Here is a 17,516-nt window from a genome sequence, read left to right on the forward strand (position 1 = left end):
AAATGCACCCTTTGTAATTGCTTTATAGGTGGTCTCTTAGATTTTTAGTGAACTAAGTGCTCACAAAGCAATAAATTAATAGTATCACTTAGCATAGCAGTGGTGATACTGTGTGGATTTTTTTCTAGCTAAATTTGCTTATATTTGGTCTAGCATTTTAAGGTTGCTGTGTTTATGCTGTTATCAAGGATGTATGTCACTAGCTCAGCTTTGGTGTGCAGAGCATGGTCTAGAGTATCTATGAGAGGTCAGTGCCTTTGGGTTAGATGTGTGTTCCCTTTTAAACTGACAGAAAAGGAGCAAAAGGATTTATTTTTCACTTGTGCCTTTTTAAGCTTCTTGCAAATATGGATGGGATCCTTTCTACTGCTTTATTAATTATTCATCTTAGTGGGGATAAGTGGAGATTGTATCCATGATTATCTGTAGCCCTTCCACAGCCTTTATTTTTCAGTTTCCTTCCCTTTGCTCACTTTGTCTGGTGTTTTTGCCAACCCCAGCAACAGCCTGAACTTTTCATTTGCTCCTGGCTGCACCCACTTGGACGCAGATGAGTGTGACTGAGTAGAAGTTGAGTTATAAATAGCACAGTCCTTGTTGAGATAGGAATTGTCCTTAAGGGCAGTGTGTGTCTTGCTTCCACTACAAATACCAAGAAAGAATGAATGTTACAGTTCTGTTTTCATATCTGCAGAAGTGAGCATTGCTTGTCATTGCCTGTTTGCATAGATTATATTATCGTGCTGTTCCTCTTGAAACAGAATGGCAAAGATTTTTGAATAGGAAAAAATCAATGGATGTGTAATTGCTGGAGGGCTTTTTCCCCTCCCTCCTCTTTAAGGTCATTGAATACATAGCAATAGTTAGTGCTTGCTCTTATCTATTTGAAAAGTTAAAAATAATAAGGCAATCATCTGCTAGATATAGAAATATAGCAATGAAGGGGAATTCATGGTAACAGTTCTCTTTCTATTTGAGTCTGGTTTGAACTACCTTGTTTCTAAAAACCTCCAGCATGGGAAGTTTCACAGTTTCCTCAGGCAGAGGTATTGCTGCAAGTTCAGGTCATGCTGATCCCTACACTGCTTTCCTAAACACCTGTCAAAGGAAAGGCTGCATCCCCTTTCCATCCCCACAGAGAAAAAGTGTCTGAGCTGGTCCCTGCACTTTCTATCACAGTTGTCTCAGGACTACTTGGTGGTGCAAAATAAATATTCTTTCAACTGAACTAGAGAAATTGTACCCTTGTTTGCAGAAAACATCTTTTTTTAAGATGTTACCTGAATTTGTTTTGTTACTTTTCAAAAAATATTGCCAGGATGTGTGTTTTAGATATTTTTCTTTTTAATTTTTTTCCTTCCTTGTTATTCTGATTTTCTGTCATCACAAGGAACATTCAAGAATATCTTGAGAAGAAAATAACAGTGGGAGCTCCTATCTATTTTGAATGTATTTGCATTATGTGGTTTTTAAACACTTTTCATATGTTCACTTCTTCCAACTGTGGAACAAGAGAGAGAAAAACATTCCAAGAAATTAAAGAAGCAGTACAAAATGACAGCTTGTCAAGGGGAAGTGAGGGCTAGGTGACAGTAGTAATTGAAAGTCTGATTTGCTTTAAAAAATAAGACTAGGTCAGAATGCAGTATCACACCTTTATTAAACAGACTTCCAATTTCAACTTAAAATTTGCAGTAGAAGCTTTACGTAGTCTAGGAAAATGTTTTGATGGCTATTAATGAATGTTGCAATCATGAAGTCTGGATGCCTGCAAGAAGTCACTTATCCTCTTGTCCTATTGACTTGTCTCAGTGTGTTTTTAATCAGTTTAATACCACATGACAAGCCCTACACTGCAACAACAGTCAGGGAACAAAAGGTGAGAAAGAAATTCCTGGGAAAATAAGTGCTAGATATTTTTCCTTTGGTGATGGAGAGAGGTGGACAAAACAAAATTGATGCTCTTTGATAAACTGAAATAGGATTAATAGAACTGAATGCTGCAATTTTAAAATAGTTTTTTCTTATTGATCAAAGTAATATTACACTATGCTGATTTTTAACTAAGTATGTCTTATTTTCTCTTTTTAAAATTTCCTTAAAGCTTACATGGGAAAGAAAAGGGGTCCTAAGTTCTAGCCATGACACTTTAATCTGAAAAGGGTGCCTGATGTTAATAGTCAAGAGATCTGGTACTGCAGCCTGAGATGCATTGCCATGGATTAGCAAAGCACATTATCTTTCTGAGCATGTTTCCGGTGTGAAAATTGTTGCCTCACTCTTCTCTACATTTTGACCCTTTAGGCTAAAGTTACTTAAACCGGGACAAGAACCTCTGAAATACCAAGGCCCTAGGGACTTCCAGGCACTGGAAAACTGGATGTTGGAGAAACTAAATGAGGAACCATCTGTAAGTGAAAAGGAAATAATCTTTTCTGCAGGCTTACTTATCTATCATTTCTCTAAGTTAGGTTTCAATTTCCAGGAGGAAATCTGCTCCTGAGAATAAAAGTCAGTTTGCTGTATCAATCTGAAACAGCTTACATGTAAGTCAGAGTATTAATTAAAACGGTCATCCTGTGACCTGCTCTCTGTTTCCTGCTTTTAAAATTACAGTACATAATGCAGTTTTAATGCCTATACATTTGACATTTTAAGATACAGTTCTCGCTGTCAATTCATTTGACACCTGTATGCCATAATGTTTCTAGAGTGAGAAAAGCAATTTAGCTCTAATACATTATAAATTGCATTTTTATGCAATTTATAATGTATTAGAGTGTTGGGCTTAATTACCTCTTAAAACATGGATGCCATCTTTAGCTGAGTTACCTTCTGATAATATTGTGCCTAAGAAAAGGTTTAAAATGATCAGTTAAGTAAGATAGGCTAATACCATCACTAGGAAAATCCTTAAGTTTAGGTGTATCATTCACATACAGGAGCCAAGCCTTGCCTAAAATTAAATTTTTGATTGCTGTTTCTCATCAAGAGAAAGCTTTAGTAATTGCTGAACCACAGTTAGTGTGATTACATTTAAACAAATATGGTATTTTTAGTAATTGAACTTTAAATGCTAAATTATTTTAAGAAATACACGTTGAGGCTCCTAAAAAATTCTTTTCAGCTCTAGGGTTATAGTCTAGAAAGTATGCACTTGCATTCACTGAAATGCTCATGAATTTCTTGCAAGTTAAATGTATTAAGTGTTTGCTCCATTTCCACTGTTTCTGTTTTCATGGAGCCATTAGGTAGACAGCATTCCTTCTGGTACTAGGGGAGCAGAAAATAGCATTTGCACTATTTTTAAATAGCCCAGAGACCACTGAAATGGGTGTGATGGCAGTTGTGGCTGATGTGTGATGCTCTGGAGGCACTGTTATATAATTTAAGTGTGTTAATATATGGTGATGCAATGAATGCTACAGCAATCACTGTGCCCTGTGACTGTACTAGAGCACAGTGAAAGACTGGTATTCCACAGACTCTGGTATCTCTCTTTTATGTGGCAGTCCTTTTCACCTTTTGCTTTCATGTAGTTGTTTTTAGGAAACATTAGGTACCTAAATCAAGCTAAATAAGGACATTGCTTTAGGAATTTAAAATTTCAGAGTCTATGGCACTATCACACAGTGGTGTGATACAAGAAAAAGATATTGTGTATTTATTGTAGAAGAGAAATAAAAGTTAATTTTTCTTGTGAATAGGACCCTGAATCTGATGTGGAACCACCAAAAGCCCCTGAACCTAAGCAAGGAATGTATGAACTCTCAGCAGACAATTTCAAGATGCACATAGCAGAAGGTAACTAATTTTTCCAAACAAGAGAAATTTGGTTACAGAGACATTAGTAGTGGGAAGTCTACACCAGAAATGTTCATTTTGAGGACACCTCCTTCTCTCTTTTATTTTCCAGTAATACCTAGTGAAAGAGGTAACTACATAGCAAACTATGTTAAAATGCACTGGTTAAATTACATGTTGCAGACTAAAAGAAAGTTGAAGTAGAGCACTCAGAAGGCAGTAAAATTATGGTTACTAATGCCAAAGAAGAAGCTAGTGGGGCTTGCTCAACTAAACTGTTTCTTTTCCTGAGCTCCTTGCTCAGTCACAGCCTTGTCACTTTGTGTTTTTGCAAGTCCCATTTCCTCCTTCCCTAGGTGCTGGTTTGTTCTTCCTCCCAGGTTGTTATTCTGGATAAGTGTAATCCACCCGCTTCCTCCTTCCAGCCCCCATCCCACTCCAGTCTGGCCCTTTATTTGATATTGTTTCATTTCCTTCCTCCAGAATTAATGTGGGCAAAACACTTTGTCTGTTTGGCTATTTTAAAAATATATTGTCTGGAAGCTTTAAAATTAATGCCAGGAGGGATACCTAATAAGGGAAATTTCACCACTCACATGATGTTTTTTTAGACAATGAGCAAAATCTTAGAATACAAACGTTGGGCTGGCATGACAACAGAGGATCCTACTTTCTCCATCTGTTATCTGAAAAAGAAAGGCTGGATAAAATTAAATGTTTGCCCATTTTAAATCTCTAGGGAGGTCAAACTAGAACTTCTTAAAGTAACCATTCACTCATTAGAAATATTTTCATGTGTAAAACAGCATTTTGTGCAGCTAACTTAAAATTTCCCAGCATGTCTGGCTTAATGTGGAATTCAATCAAAATTCTCAATTAATTTTCCTCCAAGCCATCAGGGATATGCTAAGCATTTGTCATCTTAACTACCTTCTCAGACTGTAAAGTTCAGTGCATTGTAAATGTTTTAAGTGGTTTTATTATGTATCCATTGGCCTTCATAGAGGAGACATTCTCATGGTCATATCTGATGGTTAAACAGGTTTACAATCATCTGTAAATGTGTTGTCCTCTCTCGACTTCAGTTACGAGAAATTCGGTGCTTGAATTTAATGTGACCCTTAGCAGTTACACCAGAAAAGTTGACCTCTGTTCTTACATAGCCTCCTTTCACCTTTTTGCTGCTCTGGGACAAAAATAAATTATATTGTTGTCTATTGAGGAGAGTATATCAGAGTACATGGTAAAGAATAGCTGATTTTGACTAGTGTTCATATTAATTCATGTGAAATTCTATTTTGCAGTTTGCTTAACCCATACAGAGTATGTCAATCAGTTTGAAAGTCTTCCACATGCAGACCAGTCAAGTTAGAGTACACTCTTACTGCAGTTTGTTTCCTGGTTATTTTGTATTGCCTTTCCTCTGACCTTTGTGGACAAGCCTTCAAACTAGAAATTATTTCAAGTAATACCAGCCCCAAAGCAGTCTTCAAAGGATTATGAACAATTCTGTTAAAAAGAGCTTTTCTCCAGTTGCTGGTGTTTCCTGCAAATTAATTTTTTCCCCCTTATTTTAATTAAGTTCATTTTTATTTCATTTAACAGAGCCTTGCCTTGATGTATGCAAAAATGTGCAGCAATTTGAATTAATTAATCTGAATTGAAAGAAATTGCATATTTTGGTACTCTTCAAACAATAATATATACTTTTAAACTAAACCTTAGTAGGAGATAGCACAGGGATTCTCCTCTGTGTAAAATGCCATGAACGTCTTCTAAAGGCAGAAATTTCTGTGTAGTTGACATGAAAATTCAAAGAGCAGGGCAGAAAAAGAAAAATGGAAAACTGAACAACATTTTTCAGGTAATTAATGGACTTAATTTCTTAGGAAACATCATTGCATGAAGTTGAAATTTAATACTTCAATTTATGCTGTTATCAACATATATTCCTTGGTTGTTCTCTCTACTCTGTAAGAGAGCAACTGGTAGAATTAAACACTAAGGTAAATGGTTAGATTAAAAGTATCAGTTTTACTACCTCACTTGTTGGCTTGAGATTGTGAAGCTGTTTGAATTTTCAGGAAATTTGGCAACGCTGTGGGACTGCATACAGTATTGAGAACCTAATTGCTGAAGTATTTTGTCCTGGCCTTTGATTCACAGCATTTCCTATCTTTAACTCAGGAAATACCATGATAAATTTGCAGCCTGAGATTAGTACCTCGACTTTAATTGCAGCCAAGTTCATTCCAAATTAGCTATTTTTTTTTCTTTTTTTTTTTATATTAAAAGGTAATCACTTCATCAAGTTCTTTGCCCCTTGGTGTGGTCACTGCAAGGCTTTGGCCCCAACCTGGGAGCAGCTGGCTCAAGTCTTTGAGCATTCGGAAACTGTCAAAATTGGTAAGGTAGGTGAAACTCTCTTAGTTTGAAAATATGGTTTGTGTCAACATATGTTTCAGTCAATAATCATGCCTTTTGTGCTATGATTTGCAAATCACAATTGTCTTGTTTGTCACCTCTTAAATCCTTTAATAGTCACAGTTTGTATTTTTGTTTTGAGATGGTCATGGTTTTTTTCTCACACATCCACAGTTAACAGGACCTTGCCCATTTTAAGCAAAGCCTTGTTGCAAACAGAGCTGCCTCTCTGCATTTCAGAGCTGGGAATAAGTCTGATACATCAGATGCAGGGAATAATATTTTGAGATTTGCTTTTTATTATTCATTTGCTTTGCAGAATTTGATAGACTTCAGTATTTAATTTGAGTGGGAAAGTGACTTCTAATTTGCACTTTGCAGCATTGGATTCCTTAACAAGCTTTAGCCCTACTGGGTATTTATGATGAATTATTTCTTTGTTGGTTTTGGTTTTTTTTCCCTTTTTCCCCATAAAACTTTTGAAAGGTTTCAGGGGAGTCTTGCACCTTAAAAATTGATATTTTGTCCTGCTTTACTATTTCCCTTAGGGTTGATAACCAGGTTCTGTGGTGTATTTACCATGGGAGCTTGTTACTTGTACGTGGAGTGACTACTGTGCAGAGGTATGGAGGTGGTCTGGCAATTGCAGTTAATGGCTTTATTTGCTGACCCATACCTAAGTCCAGGTGGCTCATGATGGGAATCCCTCTGTATCTGCCAACCATGGAAACTGGACTGGGCTCAACTTCCACACCCCTAAACTTTCACAGTGGCCTGAAACACTGCATGGCAGCAGTGTTGTCAGTGCTGCAGAGGGACTCTCCCTCTGCAGTAGGAGGGATGAGCTTGACTGGTTTTTTTAATGCTTTTGAAAATCTCTTAATTCAGGTATGCTGTACATGTACAGCACAGGCCAGCAGAGTTGAACTTTAGAGGAGACATACATATAGATATATATATATATATAAGCAAGTTGAACTTCCGAGAAGACACACAAATATATATATGTTCAGACCTGGTGGTTATAAAGTTAGATTCCCTCTGAGAATGAAATATCAGAAGCTTTTTCTCCTTTGAATCTTTCTGCACTTTTTGATACCTTTGTTTGCTGTCTGATGAAATAGTTGCTTAAGTATCTTTATGAAGTTACCATTTTCTGGTACCCAGAGAAAAACAAACAATAATTTCAGTTTTAATCAGTTGTCTGTGGTGTTTGCAGTTTGTATTACTGAGAGTTGCTGTTTAATACTTCCACTAAGATTCATCTGGATGCCTAGACAATTTTATGTAACTATATAGCTTGTGAAATATATCTTGAAGCATGTCTTGGCTAAGATTTTAAGTCTGTAAGTAAACAGGAAGCACAACTGTTTCTAAGAAGGTTGAACCATGACCTTCATCTAATCTGGGGGAATAGTGTCTTAACACTGTTTAATCTTTAGAATTGATCTTCAGTGAAAAGTTTATAAACAAGTAACTTTACAGACTATATTAGAATTGAATGTTGCTATGCACTTGGAGCTTCCCTTGAAATACAGCTCACTTGCTAACTGTTGACATGCCTTCTGAAGTCTTTAAAGAGTAGTTTTTTAAAAAATGGGTGAGCCAGTGTGTCTTCACTTTAAAGCTCTCTCACATTAGTGTTTTGTGTCTCATTGTCCATGTACTGATTTTATTAGCTGAGAATACCAAGTACTTTTTAATTGAAATATTTATTATGTCTTCATTGTTCTTTGTAACTGCTACTACTTCCTTCTAGCCATTCCTCCCTCCCCAATCCCTCCTTAAAAAAAAAAAAATAAATCCAATACACACAGACCCTCCCAATTATACAACCAAACCACTGTTTGGAAGGCAGACATAATCATTCTCAAGACAGTACTTGGTACTGAGTTTTGCCAAGCCTTGTATTGCTTGTTCCTGTATTTTTCTGAGCTTTTAAACAAGGGAGGCTATAATGCTTGTTGTATGTTTATTTTAGGCACTGAATAGTTTTGGATTTTATTCCCAAAATGTAGGTCGACTGTACCCAACATTACGAAGTCTGCTCTGAAGCCCAAGTTCGTGGTTATCCCACACTCCTCTGGTTTAGGAATGGTGAAAAGGTGAGTCTGCAAGTTCAGCAAAAAATCACACCATTTTTTCTCTGAATAATATTTGGACTATGCTTACATTCTGGAAAAAAAATCTGCTTGTGAGAGAAAGGATGTTGGATGTTAATTTGGGTGCTAGAAGAGGTAGAGTTTGTCCACAGATAAAGATTTTTATTCTCTGTTTCGCAAACAACTGATACAGTGTTCATAAATCTGTAAGCAGGATCTCCAGTTATGCTACTGTGTGAGAGAATTCTGGGTTTACTTTATCATGGTATTTTACTTCATATGGAACACAAAAATATACCTGTGAATAGAAATAATAAAAAGTATGTAACTTTCACAAAGTGTATCAGAAGAGTCTCATCTCTAAGTGATGCCCATCTGCTGAGTGGTGTCTAGAGATGCAAATTTTCTTTTTTATATAAACCCAAACATTTCACATGACATTGTGAATGAGAATCTTGTGGGTCCAGTTAACATTATTCCTTGCAGCAATTCAGAGAACTAAAATATTCTGAAATTATGGGGAGATAAAATATTTACCACATACCTGAACAGCAGTAAATAAACATATTATAAATTGCAGCGTTATTTATACTATATTTCACAATTTCAAGATTAGTTAAATATATTCAATGGATATTCAAAACAGGCCTGCAAGAGAGCCCAGGACTGCACTTGTAGCTCTTACCTGCTAAGTTCTTGGCAGGGGGAAGGATGAGGGGGTTTTCTCCCATTCAACCTGTGTCCTTTTTGAACATTTACAGTATCAGCAACATTAAGTTTTGTTACTTGAAACGGTTTAGTGGCCACTGCTTGTGGCAATTTTCTGGCACTCTGAAGAGAAACTGGCTGCAAGCACATACCCTATGAGCTTTGGTATAAGCACCCCTATAAGATCAGACACTAGCAAATTTAAATGAAGCAGCCCCTGTGTTTTTGAATCCAAACCAGATTCACATTCAAGCAGCACTGCTGGAAGCTGATGGAGTGCTCAAATCAAGCATGGTGGCATGTCCAAGGCTAGAGGTTTTTTAGTTAATTAAGCTGTAGTTTAAACATTGTAATAATTGGAGTTCCTTGGAGTTATTTCAATCAAGAGTGCAGCAAAAGAAAAAAAAAAATACTACTGTTGTATTTGGTAGAGCTGAACCTCAGCCATTAATCTGAAAAATGCATTTCAGTTGACATCAAACTGTCTTTCCCCACTGGCAGTGTGGCATTCCTTGGTGGAATACAGCCACCAAAATCACATATTCCTCCATGGGCTGATACAACATATTTGAAAAAACACAGAACAATAATCTGGCCCAGAAATTCCTGAAACTGTCTCTGGCAGCCATGATACTGGTTAGTAATGGGGAAGGAGGAGAACTGATTCAGTCATCCAGCCTTGTCTGTAATACCTTCATCCCCTTTGCCATAACTGAAGTCTGGCATCACACCACTGCTGTTGGTACAAACAAACAGGTACAGGCTTCTTGCCAGGAAAGGGGCAGTAGTTAGAGGAAACATTATCAATTACAAAAGAAGGAAAATGTGTAGAAGGAGTCCCAATGATAAAGGAAAGCTGAAGAGATGCCTGTTCTTCCTTCTAATGTATGGAAGATTGGATGTTGTTCCTTAAAGAGTCTTCCTCATCTACAAGAGGAAATATATCTTGCAGCCCACACCACATAGGACCACATCTCAAGAATTCTATCCAGAATGGGTATGTAATGCCTCAAAGATATGATCTCTCTTCTGAACAGGAAAATTAGTACTAATTTTCACAGACAACCCTGAGGGCAATCATGCAAGGGCCAAATTGGAGAGGGCCGACAGTGGGTTTGAGACTACGAGCTGCTCACAAGTGCTCTGATTTCTTGTTCTGACAATCTCCTGATTGTCTTGTTCTCTGGATTTGGAAAGTACCTGAAATATGGGGAAGCATCCAAGGTAAACTGTGGCCTCTCAAAGATCTGGCTGGCTGACTGCTTCATGTGCAGGTTTAAAAACAGGATTAGACTTTTGGGAGAGTGGTGCAATTGGAAATGTCTGCCCTGCAGCAGGCTGCTGTTGTCTCTTGCACCCAGGTGCAACTAAGGTGCCCAGAGTGCAATGCCTTACTATTTTGGTTTTCCAAGGACTTGTGGCAAGTGTGTAGGCCAGAGGAATGACTGTGTAGTCCAGAGACAGGCAAGCTAAATTTTTCAGCCCTGTCAAAGCACTGTGTAGAGCTCACAGGGTAACAGAGACATCACCCAAACCACAGTGGGTACTTTATTGTTCCTTGTAGTAGAGTTAGATGCAAGAAAATAACTCTTAAAAAGCTGACTAAGGTGAGACCAGAAGGTCAAAGTGGAAATGTTTCCAAAATTTGCTTCTATGTTTCGAAAACACCTTTCATTTCAAGGGAATGTTAGATTGTTCCCTTTGGATACTGAAGAATCTGTGGCAAAAGCTGAAGACATGGAGTGAATGGAATGTCATAGAGAAGTTTTAGAACTAGATATTTATTGTTTATTTGCTTACACTTGGCAATCTTATGTCTTACTAGTAATTATTTATTTGCTTTGTCAACTGCATGTAGAAGGTTGCACAAACTATTTGCTAATTGTAGGGTGACCAATACAAAGGGAAGAGGGACTTTGATTCCTTGAAAGAATATGTGGATTCCCAACTGCAGAGCTCTGGGAAGGAGCCACCAGCAGATAAACCTGTTGAAGCCCCCCCACAGCCACCTGCAGAGCCCACCCCTGTTGAGGTAAGTGCTCCAATGTAAGGTGTTGAGACTGTTTTAGCTGCCTGTCTGAGCCCTCCATGTGTTTCTCTCTCTCTGATAGCTTGACAGTTTCTGGAGGTAAACTGTACCAAATAATTCCCTGGTTATTTTTTTTTGAGTAACTAATGATGGAATCAGATCATAAATCCTAGAGATACTTTTACTACCCTGATGAATTGGAGAAGGAAAAAAAAATTGATTTCTATTTTATGGTTGCAGTAAGTTACTTAGATACAGGCATGAATGTGGTCTCTTTGGCCTATGGAACTGCTGGCACCTGGGTCTTTATGACAGCATAGCTCACTACCATAGAGATGAACATTCCTTGCAACATTACCACTTGAATCCAGGGGCATGGGGCACACTGCTAAGCCCCTAAAATAAGCCAGGGTTCTGTACTTAGAAATCTATCTGCAGAAGCAATGAACAAAGATTAGGAAGACCAGTACCAATATGGTAAGGTAACGTGCCCTGTGACAGGAAAACTCCTTGGCGTTTGGAGACTTATTTTTATCTTGGTTGTTGGAACTACAGAAATTGTTGTTGTTCAGAAATTGGCAGAAATAACGTTTGTACAATTGTAGTTCATGTCATATAATTTTCTGTCTTTTCTAATCCTGTTGGTATTTCATCTGCCATTTTTCTTGGAGATGAATGAAAAATTGGTGAGGCTGAGAAATTAGGGATGGACTTCAAACATAATTTTTCATGAAATGTGCAGAACATACTTTCTGCCTATAAAATAAGGGACAGGGATTTACATTCCCTTGTGCTATAGAATGAACTTAAATAATTAGGCAAAAATATGATTAATATAAATACAGTTTCTATGCAGCTTCTTACAGGAAAATATTACCTTTCCCAGCTGACTTTTCCAGCAGCATTACCCATCTTGCATAAAGTGGCTTACCAAACATTACAGACCACATAGATTTGCAATTGTCACGCTCTTCAATTTTTATTTTCTTAATTGACCTCATATTTGGAAGATCCCAATGAGCTGGTGTTAGTACAATGCCGAAAGTAATTAGTTGTCTTTCTATTTTTATAGAAATAACATAAACCACATGTGACACAAATTCCCACTTCTGCCTTGCATTCACCAGCACACACACAAGGAAGAAAGGATTGTTGAGGGATTTTTTTTGCCAAATAATAGCAGACATAGTGCTGGACTCAGCTTGTCCTTACAACTTTTATCTTCAGATCCCCGACTCTTTGTTTTCATGAATTTTGAAACAAGGGGCCAGCCCCTGTAGCCAGCAAACACTGACTGCATTTGCCATCAGTTAACCACAGGCAGCAAAGGCAATGAGTTCCCACTCCAAATTTGTGTCCCAGTGTTGAGCCCCTACTTGGATTCCCCCATGTCTTATATAGCCCAAGTACTTGCCAGCTGTGCTTTTACATCCATGAGACTTCTCTACTGCCAGACATGGCTAAAATCGTACAAAACATGATCCTGGTGGATTAAGGCAGTGTGACCAGCAGATGCTCAGATTATGTGATTGCATTAGATGTCTTTTTTTTGAGATGCAAAGCTAAAATTGAGATATCGGATGTTAAATTATTTTTGTGGTTATATAGTTCACATTGCTATTCTGATAGTAATCTACAGAGCTTTAAAATTCGTTTTGCTATGCAAATCATGGGGAAGTTGTTACTAATCAGGCTTTCAAATTTTGTATTTTAGATTGTATATTATGTTAGGAACATCAGTTTTAGATAGCCATTTAGGAAAATCAGAGTACAAGCACAGTGCTTACTTTTTGCTTCATTTAATTATTTCTGATTATTTAATAATTAGAAAGTATAAAAGTATAATTTCTAATTTCTTAGCAGTTATTTAGAGGTAATAACACTTCAGCACAGTGAAATAATTCCATGAACTAACAGTTATTTACAAAAATGTTTAAAGGTACTGGATAATTGGGATTTTCAAATTTAATTTTGGCTTCACAAAACTTACTGGGGTTAAAATAGAATTGATAATACTGTGAGCTGTGATCTTGTTTTTCTCTTGCTTTCATTTGATTTTGAAGCTTTTATAGGCATGAGGTACATTTATCTGTTTTTAATCCCTCCCACCCTTAAAGGTCTCACACAAAAAATGAAGTTTCAGCTCCATGCTCTCATGTGAGAATGTAAGCAATGTGCTTTCCTCCCATCATTCCCTTGCTCCTGATATTATCAGGAGTAGAAACATTTCCTGGCACCCATGCAAGTGTGGTGTTGTGATGTCCTCTTGACAGGCAAATCTGTGTTTCTGGTAACAGATTTTTCTGTGAATGCAATGCAGGGGAAGAAAGAACAGAGAGAGCAGCTCTTGAGACATCACTTGTGTGCCTTGAATACCTCATTAAACCTCAGACGTCCATTACTTGCTTGAAGCCAACTCCTCTAAGGGCTGTTCCTTGAAACATAGTGTATTAAAATTAAGGTGATTTTTTAGAATTATTAAAAATTACAGAATTCATTAAATTACAGAAAATTTGGATACAGGCAAATCCTTTGAAAATAGGGAAGCTTTGTTTCTCCAGTTATGGATGAGATTCAGTGTAAAACACTCTTTTCTCTACATCTCTCTAGGGAAGGAAAGTTGCTGAGAAGTAAAAGGCAGGTCTGCTGCTGCTACTCTTGTTTATATTACCAACAATATTATCTTTTCCAATTCCAGTTTCCCTTTTAGGAATGTAAAAGCTCAGTAGACTGATGTTGTATATACAAAATGTTTTGACATATTTTTCTCTTTTTTTCAGGGGCAGGCTTCAGTGCTCGCTCTCTCTGAAAAAGACTTTGATGCAACCATTGCTAGGGGGATCACCTTTATTAAATTCTATGCTCCATGGTAAGCAGTTTGCAGCTGTTGCTGTTCAGGATTATTGCTGGCTAAGATGTGAGTGCAATAGTTGCTGTAGTACTGGATTTGTTGTCTTGATCTAAACTGTAAATTAGCTGAAGAATGTGTGCGTTGGCAAGAGTCAAAGCAAAAAAAAAGCTCAGTCTTGTTTAGCTCCCTTGAGCTGCCTCTCTGTGGAAAGGCTGACACAGAAGCTTTACCGTGTCAGCCTCCAGGTCCTGCTGGGGTAACAGGGAGAGTGAAGCTTTCTTTGTAGGTGCAGCATGTTCCCATCCCTGGGTTAGGGTTAGATGAGGGGAGTATATCACCATATCTCAGTGCTGAGAAAGGAGAGGATGCTGGCCTTAGGGCACTCTCCAGACACATTGGGAGCCTCATTGGAGCACCTGAGTTTTGATACAGATTGTTGAGCTATGGATAATTAACTGCCTGTTACTCTTCAAATAACTGTTCAAAAACTAACTTGCAGAAGTGAAAATTTTAAGATGTTCTTAAGAGTGTATGTTCATGCAGTGTGTTCTTAGAGGGACCCAGGGCAGATGGTGTAGGTGGAGATACCCAATGGAATGCCTTGAAGAGGGAAATTAAAGTCACGTCTGGCATCTGCCATTCCTGCTATATCCAGCAGAGCCTGGCACTCCAGATGGGTTAAGACCTCAGTATTACAAACTTGTAGAAGTATTTCCCCCTTTTTCTTACTATTCCCTTTCTGAAACAAAAAGAAAGTTTCACATTTCTCTTTCTGGTTTATAGAATTCATCTTATTTGCACCTCTACAGAATTTAATGGAACTTGCATACCATCTTGCTCATCCATTGCTGGTCTTTTAGCCAACAGAAGGAAGCCTAGTGTAGTGGGAGAGATTAAAGTTTAGCTATATTTCACTGTGTGAAAGATAACACATCTCTGATTTAATCACTAGCATTCCATTAACACAGTGTAGAAAGTATAAAAAATGTTTTGTTTATGTTACAAAAGGCCCCATTACAAAGCAATGCAAGCAAATACCACCCATATTTAGATGTGCTCAGGCATCTCAAAATATTGCCGTTTAACTTCAACAGTAGGCATGAATATGTTTCTTAATGTAGGCAAGAATTACCTGGGAGCATTTAATTTCACTTAAGCTCATTGCTGCAGGCTTTTACAGTGTTGTCACCCTTTGCTGCTTGAGAACCACTGCTATGCTCTCTTCCACCTGTAAGATCTGCTTTTGGATATGAGCAAATATCTGCCACCACTGGGTTAAGAAATGTCCTGCCCATAGCATGCACACCCCTCATCTTTGACTGCTCTTTCCTCACTGCCTTTGTCCCTTCTGTACTCTGGGAGGGATTTAGATTTGTGCCCGTGCTGCTTCTGCCCCACCTGCAGAACTGGCTGGGAAATTCACTTCACACCTGTGCTCAAGAGCAGCTTCCAGTCTGAGTTCTGAACCCAGGGCTTGCTGGCACATCTACTAGTTCATTACCTGGAGCAACCTTTTCTGGGAGAGTTTGAGATCAAGAAATTCCCCCCTTTTGATTATCTCTTATTGACAATACCATGTCCTCAACTCACAAGATATCATGGGATGCTTCTGGATCTCACAGATAAGATCAGTGCTGGATGGCAGGGTGAGAAACAGTGGTTTCAGGATGTAGAGTCACCAGTGTGTGCTGCCTGGCTGCAATGCTCAGAAAGCCACCATTTAGGAAAATGCTTCCTATATTTATGTAACTCATATCCTAGTTTTGGCTCTGAAAGTCAGGCTTGTGACTGCCTGTAGTGCTCTGCCTATAAATGACCATATTCTCTTCCAAGTGGATTAACTTATGTAGGGCTCAGCAAACACTATTATGTTGCTTTCTAGTTCTGCCCTTCAGTTAGTTTTGGATAAATATTAATGTTAATTTGCATTGTAAGCACAAAATCATTCTGTTCTAGTAGTTTTTGTGCGTAGTCAGAAATGCTTTTATACTGTCACTGTGCATTAACAAGGTAGTTTAAATATACACTGGCTTGCTTTAAGAAAACTTCTGCTGAGACATCTTTCATTATTTTTGTAAATGCCCTGATCTAGCCTCGAGGCAATTATGGGTCTGTTTTAATAACCCAATTAAGGTGCAGCTGGGTTAGAATAGTATGAGCAATGCAGATTTAAAGGCTAAAGTGCTTTGGGAATTCTTCTTAAAGGCAGTAAGAAGTTCACATTAAGAACTTGACTAAGCCAAGTTCAAAATATAAACAAAATGAATGCTAATGGTTGAGGAGGCCACTAGGAACTGGAAGAAATTTAATAGGGAAATTAAAATCTCATTTAATTAATTAAAACTCGGGCTATGTAGCTTTAGTATGACTGGCATATGCTACCTGGAAAATTAATTCTACAGACATTCTGTGTCTTCCTAAAAGCATTTTTGTTTCCAAGAGATCTTTTTTTTCCATTTAAACATTCTCTGTGCTTGTCTTTATTTGGCTTCATATTCTTCTGTAGGGTAAAATGTTAATGTACCGAGATTTAGAATACCATTCTAGGCAAGACTAACAAAGGCCAGAAAGTACTTCAGTGCTTAACTTAAATAAAATAACTTCTTTTCTTAGCTCATTTACTGACATAATAGTGCAAGGGAGTTGGAGGGCGAAATCATATGGGGATAGGAAAGGCTGCTAGTTAAACTTAGAGCAATTGCAGCAAGACAGTAGAGATAAAGTAGAAAGTGTATCTGTTAAACAAATCTCCCTCCTTTGTTTCTAGGTGTGGTCACTGTAAGAACTTGGCTCCAATCTGGGAGAACCTTGCCAAAGAGCAATTTCCAGGTTTGACTGATGTCAAAATAGCAGAAGTGGACTGTACTGTGGAACGTAACATCTGCAACAGATTTTCTGTAAGTGTGAAAGTTCTGAAATGAAGGGGACAGTATTGTGTACCAGATGTTGGAGGCTCCAGTGTGCAGCCCAGTTGGCTGCTGCACTCCAGGTGCCTGGTGACAGTACAGCTGTGGTCTCTATTAGTCAATAAGAGGCACCTGGTGACATCATTTTGTTACTGAACTGTTTGTTCAGGCTTGGTCATTTCCATTATTGGACAAAGCTGGAGAAGTTCCTACTTGAGGAAACCTCTCTGAAAACACTAAAGCTGTCTTGTGGTATCCAATGCTGAATTCTGTTCCTAGAAAAAAAATAGTCTTTCAGAGCTGTTAGGCAGACAGTTGAAGATAGAAGGCTGTCATTCCAAGAGCCTAGAGGAACATTCCCCATTCTCTTAAAAATGTTCAGAAATTGCAGGTTGGCATTGAAAGTTCTGCTGCGGGTTTGTTTTTTTAAATTAAAATGGCTTACTGTTTTGAGGGGTTTGATGGCTTTTCAGAATCAGGTAAATATGAGTGATGGATACAAGTTTGAACATTAATAGCAATTTTTTTTTCATGTGTGTCTTTTGAAGGTCAATGGTTATCCTACACTTCTGCTTTTCCGAGGTGGAAAGAAAATTGGTGAACACAACGGAACGAGAGACCTCAAATCACTGCATAACTTTGTCCTGCGTCAGGCAAGGGATGAACTGTAATAAAAGTCTGGATGCTCTGTA

The 17,516-nt window shown here is 38.0% G+C and overlaps 1 protein-coding gene across 2 annotated transcripts in view; it reads left to right on the forward strand.

Annotated features, from left to right (window-relative positions):
* TXNDC5 (thioredoxin domain containing 5) overlaps positions 1–17,516 on the forward strand; it is a 28,118-nt gene extending 10,602 nt beyond the window's left edge. For both annotated transcript variants that reach the window (XM_059466923.1, XM_059466913.1), the window contains exons 3-10: positions 2,305–2,410; positions 3,708–3,804; positions 6,100–6,215; positions 8,247–8,333; positions 10,927–11,070; positions 13,848–13,936; positions 16,686–16,815; positions 17,373–17,516. In XM_059466923.1, coding sequence (XP_059322906.1) covers positions 2,305–2,410; positions 3,708–3,804; positions 6,100–6,215; positions 8,247–8,333; positions 10,927–11,070; positions 13,848–13,936; positions 16,686–16,815; positions 17,373–17,495 — 892 coding nt within the window. In that variant the 3' untranslated portion in view covers positions 17,496–17,516. The remainder of the gene's footprint in view (positions 1–2,304; positions 2,411–3,707; positions 3,805–6,099; positions 6,216–8,246; positions 8,334–10,926; positions 11,071–13,847; positions 13,937–16,685; positions 16,816–17,372) is intronic.

This window comes from Ammospiza nelsoni, chromosome 1 (assembly GCF_027579445.1).
Source record: "Ammospiza nelsoni isolate bAmmNel1 chromosome 1, bAmmNel1.pri, whole genome shotgun sequence".
Taxonomy (NCBI): Eukaryota; Metazoa; Chordata; class Aves; order Passeriformes; family Passerellidae; genus Ammospiza; species Ammospiza nelsoni.